At 37.1% G+C, this 13,392-nt stretch overlaps 1 protein-coding gene across 1 annotated transcript in view; it reads right to left on the reverse strand.

Moving 5' to 3' along the window:
- Nucleotides 1-392: 392 nt before the first annotated feature.
- Nucleotides 393-13,392, reverse strand: part of TBX20 (T-box transcription factor 20) — a 54,670-nt gene continuing 41,670 nt past the window's right edge. The window contains exons 7-8 of the mRNA XM_010361125.2: nucleotides 4,751-4,863; nucleotides 393-3,055 (exon numbers count right to left, since the gene is read on the reverse strand). Of these exons, the coding sequence (XP_010359427.1) occupies nucleotides 2,715-3,055; nucleotides 4,751-4,863 (454 nt within the window). The 3' untranslated portion in view covers nucleotides 393-2,714. The remainder of the gene's footprint in view (nucleotides 3,056-4,750; nucleotides 4,864-13,392) is intronic.

Raw genomic sequence — 13,392 nt, forward strand, 5'->3', positions numbered from 1 at the left:
AAATGCAAAAAAAAAAACTAGCCGGGCGAGGGCGGGCACCTGTAATCCCAGCTACTCCGGAGGCTGAGGCAGGAGAATGGCGTGAACCCGGGGGGCGGAGCTTGCAGTGAGCTGAGATCCGGCCACTGCACTCCAGCCTGGGCGACAGAGCGAGACTCCATCTCAGAAAGGCCCAGGGAGGGGAAATTTCTACCCCTTGGTTTCCATGACTCAGGTGACTCTGATGAAGTTAAGCTCTATTTCACTTGTGCTTCTTTTCTGTGGTTCGGATAATACTTAAAAATATACATCCAATTTAGATTTTAGGTCTGACTAGTCTTTGTTTTCTCTAAGCACTCTTATTTATAGTCTTATATTGCTTAATCACAAAATAAAATTATGAAGTCAGGAAATACTAGTGTAAAACTATATTTAACAAAAACACACAAATCTCTTTGAGACACACAGATTGGCAGAAATGTCAAAACAGTATGTATTAAAACAATCTTTTCATCCTGTTTGAAAATAAAATTCAGACACAGATTTCACCTTAGTAGACCAGTAAGTTATCAGGGTATTGAGTAGCATTATGTAAAACAGCATCTTTTGTTATTCCTGCTTTAAGCAGCAGTACTCTATATTCAAAGGAGCACTGGCAACAGGCCAGCTATTAAATAGTAAACCCCTATCCGAGCTCTTTGGATAGTTTAAACATTACTCATAACTGCTTTTTAAAGAAATGACACCTGTACTTTGTTTGAAAACAAACTACCTGTGGATACTACTACAGCATAACATGCAACAAGTTAAAAATTAGCCCACAGTGTTTGCTGTAGGATCGTGAGACGCTTTGTTAACACAGCCTATGCTTTTCTGTAAGTAAACTTTGGAGTATAGTGGAGAATAGCAAGTGCAAAATCCAACAACAGCATCACCTAGACAGGCTGTGCCATGATACCTTGTTTCATAGGCTGGAAGTGCCCAGAAAAGCATGTGATATGGAAAAGGCTAACATTACAACCACCAAATAAAATTCCACGGGAGTCTGATGTGACAAGTATATTGCATTTCTCCCAAAATACACTTCTACTGTCAGTAGAAATATTTCCTATCTCTTTTAACAGATTCAATACTTTTGTAGCAAGAAGAGTAGAATGAATATTACATACAAAAAATTAAATTAGAGTTTTGGAGAAATTTGCTAAGATGACAGGTTACATCCTGTAGTTGAAGTGCATTAAATCTGAAGTTGAAAAACTATTCATTTCATTAAATCTATGTTATTAGGGAAATAAATTGTTGCAAAATGCCGAATGTGTTACCCTGACTGTAAATGCTTATATATATATATCTATATATGCTGTTCAAAAACAATATATAGGTCATATATAACTAAAATATAATTTGTTGCTATTATAAACATTAAAGGAAGGTTTAAGAAGATAGCAAAAGTTGAAAATAAAGTGGAAGAATGCTTTAGTTGACTTAGAAGAACTGCCAACATTTCAGTTATGAAGCCATTATGTTATCAAGCAATTTAAGATTACAGACCTAGCAAAATGGTAAAGGAGTCACTAAATGTAACACAGTAAGGAAAAAGGCCAAATTAGATGTATGGACACATTTCCACTCAGGAGCACAGGTTAAATCATGTCTATCCTGGCATTTAGAATGGTCATTCTCAAATCCTTGTCAATCAGTGGCAGCAACAACAAGGCAGATTTACTGAAAATGAGAATTTGTCCAGATGCATTTTAACATCCACAAAGTCTCCCAAAACTAAAGGAAAATGAAGGGACCTCTGGCACCAATGGCAGAGAAATCCTTTTGGAATAGAATCACCATCCTTCTGTTGCAGCTGTAAGTGAAAGCAAGCCTCACATAACATCATGCCTAGGCTTTGGAGTGTTCCTCAGTGAATTAGTCAGTAGTGTGTTTAGAACGCAGCCCAGAAAAATCAAACTTTAGTTTTACCATGTAATATAGAGAGGCTCTTGCTTCAAAACTGTACATGGAAGATTTTTCCTCCATAACCCTAGCCCCAACCCTAACTCTGGCAAGTATTTGCAATAAAGAAAACTAAGAAAGAAGACTGTGAAAACCCAGCTTGTTGATTACTGGCCCTTCAGTATTACAAACAGAACTTTGTGAGGTCATTACCATGTATTCATCCACAAAACAGGATGCATCAGCATTATCTCAGCTCCTTCCCCAGCAGACTAACACAAAAGAAAACTAAACATGCTTATGCTACAGCACTACAAGTATTTCTCTACTGGCTCCCATTTTCTACAGGGATAAATTGACTTCAGTTAGTCATGATGGTCAGTATGCTATATAGTATGGCCTCTTTGAAGATTCTTTTATCCTGTGAAAAGCAGAAAGAAACCCTATACACAATGATTTTATACATTACCACATCAACACAGCGTTTTAACCACGAGGAATAATGCACTTCAAGATTCATCAGCCTTGTATTATTAAACTTTCAGGCTGGCTGAGAACTTTACATGGATTCTCTCCTGAACCCAAGAGCTGTCCCTCAACTACAGATGAATCCTGGTCCGTGGTACATTCCCTCAGTGGTAGGTTTTATTGTGAGTCCAGCTCTCCTCTTTGATAGGTCCTGTGTCTCCTGGAAAGCCCCTGCTCCAATACCCCACATCCCACCCGCCCAGCCCTGTCCTATATTTCCATACCCATTTGCACATTCTGGGTCTCCATTTTTAGAAGAGTCATACAAATGGCGTCATCACAGCAGAGGAATGGCGTAGTCCTTGAATGGCAGCATAGGGCCCCTGCTGAAAATAGTGATGGTATCGTGGCATGTGGAATGAAGGGAATGTGGGGCCACTCCCTTGCATGGAGCTGGCAATGGCCGATGGGGTCAGAGGCATTCCCAGTCGGCTATATGGTGGCAGAGAACCCTGGATGGGGTGAGGAATGGGTGTTGCTATGGATGCTGTGCTGGTGCCAAGAGCAGTCAGGGACTGTGGGTGCTGAAACCCAGGAAAACTGGAAGAAGATGATACCCAGGAGCTGAGAGACAAATTATCAGATGTTGTAAAGGCTGACCCTGTAAGGAAAAACACTCATTAGACTGGAAACACTGTGTCAATGTACAGATCAAGAATTAAATTATCTGTAAAGATCAATTTGTGTTTAAGAATATTTAATACATCTGTAATTTAGAAAGACAAACACACATGAGATCTGTCATGAGGCAAATCTACCTTTCTAGATAAGAAGATGTTATTTACACCTGCATGGAATAGAGAATTTACTAAATGGAAAAAGACAACTCATTGGATAGCCTGCAGACTCCCACAGAGTGGCCAAAACATTAATACCCTGCCTGCATGTAATGACCCGATTCTCTTAAAAGAAACTGCAAATACCTGATATCTGTTCTGACCTCTGTAATGTCATAAGAAAGACTGAATGTATTAAATCTCTTCCAAGCTGTCTGGTTTCCAAAACTGTTGTGAGAACCTAAGAAAGTAAGTTTTCTTACCACAGCAGCCAGAAATGTAGAATACAGTTGACACTGAATTTTCTGACTGTACACAGTTGACCCTTGAACAACAGGGGTTAGAACTGCACGGGTCCACTTATATGCAGATATTTTTAAATACAATTTACACTGAGTGTGCCTGACCCCTCTTACCTCACTTTCACCTCCTCCACCTCTTCAGCCTCTACAGCCTCCGAGACAGCAAGACCAACCCCTCTTCTTCCTCCTCTGCCAACTCAGTGTGAAGATGAGGATGAAGACCTTTATGGTAATCCACTTCCACTTAAGGAATAGTAAATATATTTCCTTTCTATGATTTTCTTAATAACTTTTTCTCTAGCTTGATTTATTATTAGAATACAGAATGTAATACATGTAACACACAGGATATGTGTGAATTGACTGTTAATGTTACAGGTAAGGCTTCTGATCAACGGTAGGCTATTAGTAGTTAAGTTTTAGGAAGTCAAAAGTTATATGCACATTTTGGACCACACAGGAGTTGGTTTCCCAACCACTGTGTTGTTCAAACGTCAACTGTAATACTAGTGGTTCACTTGGACTGAGTAATAAGAAATGTCCTATGTTTTCACAGATTATATAATTTCATATTAAGGACATAAAACAATGACAGAGGACTCTCTCCCCACACGAACTTCCCTGTTCCCAGAATGGAGCACCTCTGAGCTCTTTTCTCTGGACTCTCTTCCCAGATGCAGAGGGCTGCTCTCTAAGCCTTGGGAACAGAGAAACTTTGTTCACTTCCTGCTGTCAACATTGGAGCCACTGCCTCTATGTAATATCCTTCATTAGGAAAATCCTCTTTTAAAAGTGTTTTCTATTTTGGTATTTGATTCTAACAAATTATTCCTGACATAGATGGAACAGATATATTCCCTGATTTTCAGATTATGAAACTGAGGTTCAGAAGGACTTGGGGACTGCCCCCAAAGTTCAACACCTCTTATGTACTAAATCATGGACAAGTAACTCCTGATCCCTGACTCAAAGGCTCAGTTTCTTTCACTAAAAACAACCACAGGAAACCTGCAGGCAGCATCATCGCCTATGATTCAAAGGCAAAATAATGAGATGTGTGAGAATCAGTGTAGGGGCTCTTCCTTCCCAGGGAGGCTCCTGAAATCCTTTCCGGGCATCATGTACTCTGAGGACCGGCCGTGTCATCAACGACCTGCCCCCATTCTCCTTTAGGTGCTCTGGCTCCCAGCAATTGCATGGCCTTGGAAGCTACCTTACCTCGATTTGGGGTTGTCTGACTCTCATCCCCCAAGACATCTTCTTCTCCTCCGTAGGTACGGATGGGTGAGCGCGCATAGGAATGCTTTTGAATCAGGCTCTCCACACTTTCCCTAGGTTAGAGTGACACATCACAGGTTAACTAAAATGTAAAGGACTCAGAGATAGAAAGAGGTCTTAGAGGTAACTCACTAATCAGTAAAGCCATTTTCTCAGCCAAAAAGCAACCACTGCACAGAAAGATGAAATTCAAAACATGTACATTTATTCTATTGTACAGTGACTCCTCAGAGACATGACCTCAGGTGTATGACTGCAAGCAAACATGACTGACTAGGACATGGACAATCCCCTGAAATACTTTAAAATGAAGGACAAAGGGGTGAACAGGAGCTATGAAACCTGACCACAGGAATATGGAATTCCATGATGTGAAAAATAATGAGTGAATGAATTTACTACAAGGAGCTGCAATGACTCTTCTTACTGACTTCATGAGCTAACAAATACAAAACAAATACTCAGTTGATACAAATTGCACTGATCCAATAACCGATGAAATGTTGGCAAAAAGTTCAAATTATCATTAGTCATCAAAAGACTCTAATACTCACCAAGAAATCAAACAAATTCATAGATTATAGTAAAATATGGATAGTTTGGATAATGAACACTAAGATCCTTGTTGCTGTAAGACTGAAAATTACAAAAAACCCATGAAGAAAACACAAATGGCCAATTAGGAGTTTTAGCCTCTAGGTAAATTGGTACATTGTCTTGTAGATGGTCTTCCTCCTGTAACATAGTCTATCAACCAAAGAGTGAGGTTAACTTTAAAAAATAAAAAATTATTTTGGCATTGGACAATTTGACCTTCTGCTTTAAAAAAACAAAAAGCCAGTACAATTTTAGCTAATTTGTTGGCCAAAACTGCATACTGATAGCAGATTAGTCTGCATGGCACACATTTCTGGAACAGCTGTGGCCCAAAGACCAATGCCAAATTGACCACCGAAGGACAAAAGAGGACTTATACATGTTAAATAAGGAAGGACAAACAAAATACCACATTTCATATTGAGGTAAGCACAGCAAATAAAATGTCATAATAACTTTTTAAAATGTTAACACTTGTCAGTATTTCACATAAATATGCAAACTTTACCTGTGAAAAATTACTACCTAATTCATAGTAAATTTGGTGTTGTAGAAAGCTTGTATACCCACATAGATGAAGGCATTTTATAATATATAGTATGACTACTAGGACTTAAGGGTATGCCTAAAAGGAAAATTAATTCTGCAACTATGTAAGTTATATCTCTATTCTCAAATGGTTTTAGAGTAAGAAGAAAGCACCACCTTATATTGTCAAAATAACATAGCATTAACACATAGGTGTCAAAAAGAATGAGGTCATTCCATAGGTACAGATATGGAGTAATTTTCAAGATGCAGTAAGTGAAAAAAGTAAAATACAGAATGATATGTAAAGTATGCTACCATTTGTGAAGTTAGAACACAGGATATGTATGTTCACATATGCCTGCATGTGCATAGGATTTCTAGAATGTTCCAGTTTCCAGAACAAGAAACTGCCTAGAAGAGGTTGCCTCTGCAGGGTGAAACCAGGAACCTGAAGGATTGGAGTAGTGATTCTCAAATTTGTGTATATGTTTGAATTAACTAGGGATCTTGAAACAAACAAAAAAAACTATATTGAGATATGATTAAAATACAGAAAGTGGCACATATTTAAAGTGTACGGGGCCGGGGCCAGTGGCTCACACCTGTAATACCAGCACTTGGGCAGGCCCAGGCGGGCAGATCACCCAAGGTCAGGAGTTCAAGACCAGCCTGGCCAACATGGCAAAACCCTGTCTCTATTAAAAATACAAAAATCAGCTGGGCATGGTGGTGGGCACCTATAAACCCAGCTACTCAGGAAGCTGAGGCAGGAGAATTGCTTGAACCTGAAGGCAGAGGTTGCAGTGAGTCGAGATCATGCCACTTCACTCCAGCCTGGACAAAAGAGCGAAACTCCATCTTAAAAAAATAAAATAAAATAAAATTAAAGTGTATAGTTTGATCAGTTTGGACATATGTACGCACCAGTGACAGCATTGCCACAAGTAAAATAACGAAAATATCTAACACTTACGAAAGCTTCCTCAGGCTCCTATGCTCCATGGTCCCCATCACAACAAACCTTTCCAAGGAAACCACTAATATAATTTCTGGTCAGGCTGGTCTTGAACTCCTGACCTCAGGTGATCCGCCTGCCTTGGTCTCCCAAAGTGTTGGGAGCCACTGTGCCCAGCCCATTCTTACCACTGCTAATTCAACATTGTACAGGTAGGTGTAGCCATTGCAATAAGTCAGGAAAAATCAAAGTCATCGTGATTGGAAAGACAGAAGTAAAACTATCTTTGTGTATAGGCATCATGATTATCTATACAAAAGCCCCAAATCTCCAAAATCCACTAGAACAAATAAGTGTTTGGCAAGTTCACAGAATCCGAGATCAATATAAAAGATAAATTGTATTTCTATCTATTATAAATGAATATCAGAAATTGAAGTTAAAAAGCAGTATTTACTATAATACAAAGTAGGGGTAAATCTGGCAAAGGATATGCAAGATGTATATACTTAAAACTACAAAAACATTGCTGGGAGAAATTAAAGAAGACCTAATGAAATGGAAGGATATACTGGTTCATAATTTGAAGGATGCAATATTAAGATGTCAGTTATGCACAAATTGATATGTAGATCTAAAATAATCCTGATCAAACTCACAGGAGTCTTCTTTGTAGAGATTGACAAAGTAATATTAAATTTCATATGGAAGTGCAAAGAACTAGAATAGCCAAAACAACTTTGGAAAAAAAAGATAGAGTACTAATTCTAATGTCAAAAGTACTCATACTTTTATTCAGCTAGGATAGTCGAGACAGTATAGTTTTGGTGTCAAGTTCCACAAACACATCAATAGAGTAGAGAGTCCAAGAGCAGACCCACATGTATGTGATGGAGAAGGGACAGTCTTCTCAACAAGTAATGTTGAAATAATGGGATATTCATAAGCACAAAAATGAACAATTGATAACTCATTCATATATAAAATTAACTCAAGATGAATCATAGACACAAACATAAAACCTCACACTATAACACTTTCAGAAAAAAATTAGGAGAAACCTTTTGTGGTCTTGGGTTAGGCAAAGATCTTAAAATATGGCACCAAAAGCATGATCCATAGAATTATAAATGGATACATTGCACTTCATCAAAATTAAAAACTCTGCTTTTAGAAAGAAACTGTTTAGGAAAGAGAAAAGACAAGCCACAGCCTAGAAGAAAATATTTGCAAATCATATATTCTATAAACACCAGTGGCCAGAATAGAAAAAGAAATCTCAAAACTCAGAAAACAACCTGATTTTTTAAATGAACAGAATATTAACAGCTAGAGATATGGAAGCAAATAAGCACAGAAAAAGATGTTCAACATTATAGTCATTGGGGGAACACAATTAAAAGTATGATGGAATACCAGCATATGCATATTACAATAGCTAAAATTAAATGTTGACCATATCAACATTTGTATAACTTGAACTCGGGAGTTGGAGGTTGCGGTGAGCCAAGATCGAGCCATTGCACTTCAGCCTGGGCAACAAGAGAGAAATTCCGTCTCAAAAAAAAAAAAAAAAAAAAAGAATGGACTTATTCTTACAGAAAGCATTCAATTTTAAAGGTCAAAAATAACCTTTACCAGACTAAAGGTTCTCTTCTATTCCTAGTTTGCTGAGAGTTTTCAAGAATTGAGGTTGAATTTTGTTAAACGCTTTTTCTGTGTCTGCTGAGATAATCATATAGTTTTTAGTTTGTCAGTATGATCATTACATCCATTGAATTTCAACTGTTAAATCGACCTTGCACTCCTGAATTAGGCCCTAGTTATTTATGTCATATATTATCGTTTTTTAAATTCAATTTCCTAAAATTCTCTTCAGAATTTTTCCATGTATATTCATGAAGAATATTGATCTTTCTTTAGTTTTAGTATCAAGATAAGGCTAGTCTCATAGAATTAGTTAAAACTCTTCCCTCCTCTTCAATTTTCTAGAAGATTTCGGGTAGAATTGTCATTATTTCTTCCTTAAATGTTTGGTATCATTCACTAGTGAAACCATGTGGACATAGAGTTTTCTTTGTAAAAGGTTTTTAACTACAAATTCAAAATCATCAGAGTATCTGTTTTCTCTTGAATGAGCTTTGGTAGATTCTGTCTACAAGAAATTTGTCCATTTTGTTTAAATTGTTAAAATTTTAAGCGTACATGTTCACAATATTCCTTTATTATCTTTCCTTTTAATACCTGTAGAATCTGTAGTGATATTACTCTTTTCATTCTTGATTATGGTAATTTATATATTCTTTCCTTATTTTCTGGTCAGTTTGGCCAGCAAACGGTCAATTTTATTAATCTCTGCTTTTTGTTTCATGGATTTTTCTCTACTGCTTCCCTGTTTTCTAGTCCATCCATTTCTACTCTGATATTTATTATTTTCTTTTTTCTACTTGCTTTGGGTTTCATTCACTCTTGTCCTAGTTTCTTGAGATGGAAGATGAGGTTATTGATTTAGGACTTTTCATTTCTAAAGTAGAGATGTAGCACTATAAATTTCCTGGAAGTAATGTTTCAGCAGAATCCTGCAAGTTTTTATATGTTGTATTTTCATTTTTATTCAGTTCAAAATATTTTCTAATTTCCCTCTTGATATCTTCCTTCCCGCAAGGGATGTTTAGACATGTGTTATTTGACTTTCAAATATTTGAGGACTTTCGAGATATCTTCCTGTTATTTTTTCTAATATAATTCTATTACGGTCAGAGAGCACACTTTGTATAACTTGAATGCCTTTAAATTTATTGAGACTTCTTTTGCGTAGAGTGTATGATCTTTATAAACATTCTGTGTATACTTGCAAAGAAGGCATATTCTGCTAATTTTAGATAAATTTTCTTTTTTTTTGAGATGGAGTCTCGCTCTGTCGCCCAAGCTGGAGTGCAGTGGCACGATCTTGGCTCACTGCAAGCTCTGCCTCCCTGGTTCATGCCATTCTGCTGCCTCAGCCTCCTGAGTAGCTGGGACTACAGGAGCCTGTCACCACACCTGGCTAGTTTTTTTGTATTTTTAGTAGAGACAGGGTTTCACCATGTTAGCCAAGATGGTCTTGATCTCCTGACCTCGTGATCTGCCTGCCTCAGCCTCCCCAAGTGCTGGGATTACAGCCGCGAGCCACTGCACCTGGCCTAATTTTAGATAATATTTTCTAAACATCAATTGGGTCAAGTTAGTTGATACTGTTGTTCAGATCTTCTGTGTCTCTACTCATTTTCTCTCTACTTGCTCTATCAATTATTAAGAAAGGGATATTAAAATTTCCAACTATGATTGTATATTTGTGTTTTTTCTTATACTTCTGCCAGACATAAAGATGTAGGACTGTATATTACCTTGAAGAATTGAGCCCTTTATTAGTATTAAATTATCTACTTTATACCTAGTAACATTCTTTGCTCTGAAATCTACTTTGATATTAACACAATAACTCTTAATTTTTTCAAAATTATTGTTAATATGCTACTTTTTATCATTGCTTTACTTTCAACTTACGTCTTTACACAGAAAGCACATTTGTTACAGGCAGCATATAATCAGGTCTTACTTTTTAATTCAAACTAACAATCTCTGCTTTCTGAGATATTTAGTGCATTTATATTTAATGTGATTATTGATATAGTTAAGTTGAAGTCTGGCTATTTGTTTTCTATTTGTCCCATCTGTTTGTTCTATCTTTCCTCTTTCTTGCTTTCTTTTGGGTTTTCTTTAAATGATTTCGTTTCATATCCTTTGTTGGTTTATTAGATATAACTTTGTTTTATTATTTTCGTAAATGACTTAGGATTTATAGTATCTTTAAGTTGTCACAATCTGCCTTCAAGTGATATTAAACCTTTCAAGTTAGTATAAGACCCTCAAAATAATATATTTTCATTTCTCCCTTACAGCCATTGTGCCATTCTTGTCAAACATTTTATTTTTTACATAAACTGTATTCTAATTGTTATCATATTTGTTTAAAAGGTTAACTATCTTTTAAAAATATTTAATAATAAAAAATTAATCTACTTATCCATGTAGTTCTTATTTCTGTGCTCTTCATGCCTTTGCTTACGTCCAGATTGACATCTGCTATAATTTTCTTTCTGGTTGAGGGACTTCCTTTAACATATCTGTACTGCAGTTTGCTGGTGGTGAATTCTTTGCCTTTTGTATGTCTGAAAAAATCTTTATTTTGCTTTTGTTTTCTTGAAAGATATTCTTGCTGGGTAAAGAATTCTAGTTAACAGAGTTGATTTCTCTTTCAGTACAGATGATCCCCAACTTGCAATGGTTCAGCTTACAAATTTTCAGCTTCACAATGGTGCAAAAGCAGTAGGCATTCAATACAGTCCTTGGCTTATGATGGTGTTATATCTGGACTTAGACACTTTTGACTTACGATATTTTCAATTTATGATGGGTTTATCCAACCATAACCCCATTGTTAGTCACACAGCACCTGTTCTTTAAAAATGTTGCTTCACTGTCTCCTCATTTACTTTGTTTCTGATGAGAAATCTGTTCTCATCCTTATCTTTGTTCCTCTTATGTAATATGTCTATCATTCTCTGGCTCTTTTAATATTTTCTTTATATCACTAGTTTTGTGCAATTTGACTATAACATAATTTGGTATTATTTCTTCTTGCTTTTTAGCTTGGGTTTGTTGGGCTATTTTGGATTGTGTTTACAATTGTCATTAAATTTGAAAAAGTTTTAGATTTTTTGGGGGGGTATATTTTTTGTCCCACCTCCCAACTACCTTTAGGGTCTCCAATTACACAGATATTAGGCCACTTAAAATTTTCCCACAACTGACGTGCTTTCAATTTTTAAAAATTTATCTTGGCCGGGCGCGGTGGCTCAAGCCTGTAATCCCAGCACTTTGGGAGGCCGAGACGGGCGGATCACGAGGTCAGGAGATCAAGACCATCCTGGCTAACCCGGTGAAACCCCGTCTCTACTAAAAAATACAAAAAACTAGCCGGGCGAGGTGGCGGGCGCCTGTAGTCCCAGCTACTCGGGAGGCTGAGGCAGGAGAATGGCGTAAACCCGGGAGGCGGAGCTTGCAGTGAGCTGAGATCCGGCCACTGCACTCAGCCCGGGAGACAGAGCGAGACTCCGTCTCAAAAAAAAAAAAAAAAAAAAAAAAAAAAAAAAAAAAAATTTATCTTTGCTCCTTGTGTTTCATTTCGGATAGTTTCTATCACTATGTCTTTCAAGTTCACTAATCTTTTCATCTGCCATTTCTAAACTGCCAATAATCCCATCTAGTATATTTTTCATTTTACACACTGCCATTTTCATCTTTAGAACTGCGACTTTGATTTTTGGTAAATCTTCTACATCTTTCCTTAATTTCTGGAATGTATGGAATGTAATCATAAAAAGTGTCTGAATGTCTTTGTTATTAATTAGGATATCTATGTGAGTTCTGACTTAATTTCAACGGATAATCTCTTCATTATAGGTCATATTTTTCTGCATCTTTGCATTCCTGGTAATCTTTAATTAGATACTAGGCATTGCCAATTTTGTCAAGTACTGAATTTTTTTTATTCTATTTATAAAGGCATAGATATAAGACATGTGTTGAGGTTTCTTTTGGGATATAGTTAAGTTACCTGGAAATAATTTGATCCTTTGGGAGTTTGCTTTCAAGATATTTTAAGTAGGACTGGAACACTGTTTAGTTGAGGGCTAATTTTTCTTCCCTACTGAAGCAAAACCCTTCTGAATACTCTAACAAATGCCTTCTAAATCACAAGGTTTTCCAGTCCAACTGATTACAACAGGCATTATCCCTGGGTGAGCACAAGGTACTGTTTGTTTCCCCCTAATCTTTTCAGGTGCTCTTCCCTGCAGCCTCTGGTAGTTTCATCATATGGATTCCCTTAGCAAATCGCAGCTGAACACTCAAAAGGGATCCTCTCTAAATCTTCGGAGTTCTTTAGGATCCTCTGTAGATCTTTGAGTGCTTTTTCCATGTAGCTTTCACCTCTCCTATTGTCTGTCCTATGAATTCTCACTGTCTTGGTCTCTGCAAACTCAGCTCCGACCTCTCAACTCAGGGAGTCTGATGGACTCTGCCTGTATTCTCCCCCACTGCCCTCATTTGTTTCCCATCCCTCAGAGATTATTGTCTTTTGTTGCCTGATATCCAGTATCATAAAAAGCATTGTTTTGCATATTTTGTATGTTTCTTAGTTGTTTCAGGCAACAGGGTATATTCGGCCTTTGCAGCTTTACCTTTACTAAAAGCAATGTCTTTCCAGGGGAACTTCTAAAAATTCCAAAGCCGACACCACACTCCATACCAATTAAATCACAATCTTTGGGAGTGGGACACAGGCTTCAGTAATTGTTAACATTCCCCCCTGGTGATTCCAATGAGCAGGCAAGTTTAGAAATGGAAGAGAGATGTGTGGATGGATACTTTTCACCATATACTCCTGTATAACTTT

Source organism: Rhinopithecus roxellana, chromosome 6, assembly GCF_007565055.1.
Source record: "Rhinopithecus roxellana isolate Shanxi Qingling chromosome 6, ASM756505v1, whole genome shotgun sequence".
Classification (NCBI taxonomy): domain Eukaryota; kingdom Metazoa; phylum Chordata; class Mammalia; order Primates; family Cercopithecidae; genus Rhinopithecus; species Rhinopithecus roxellana.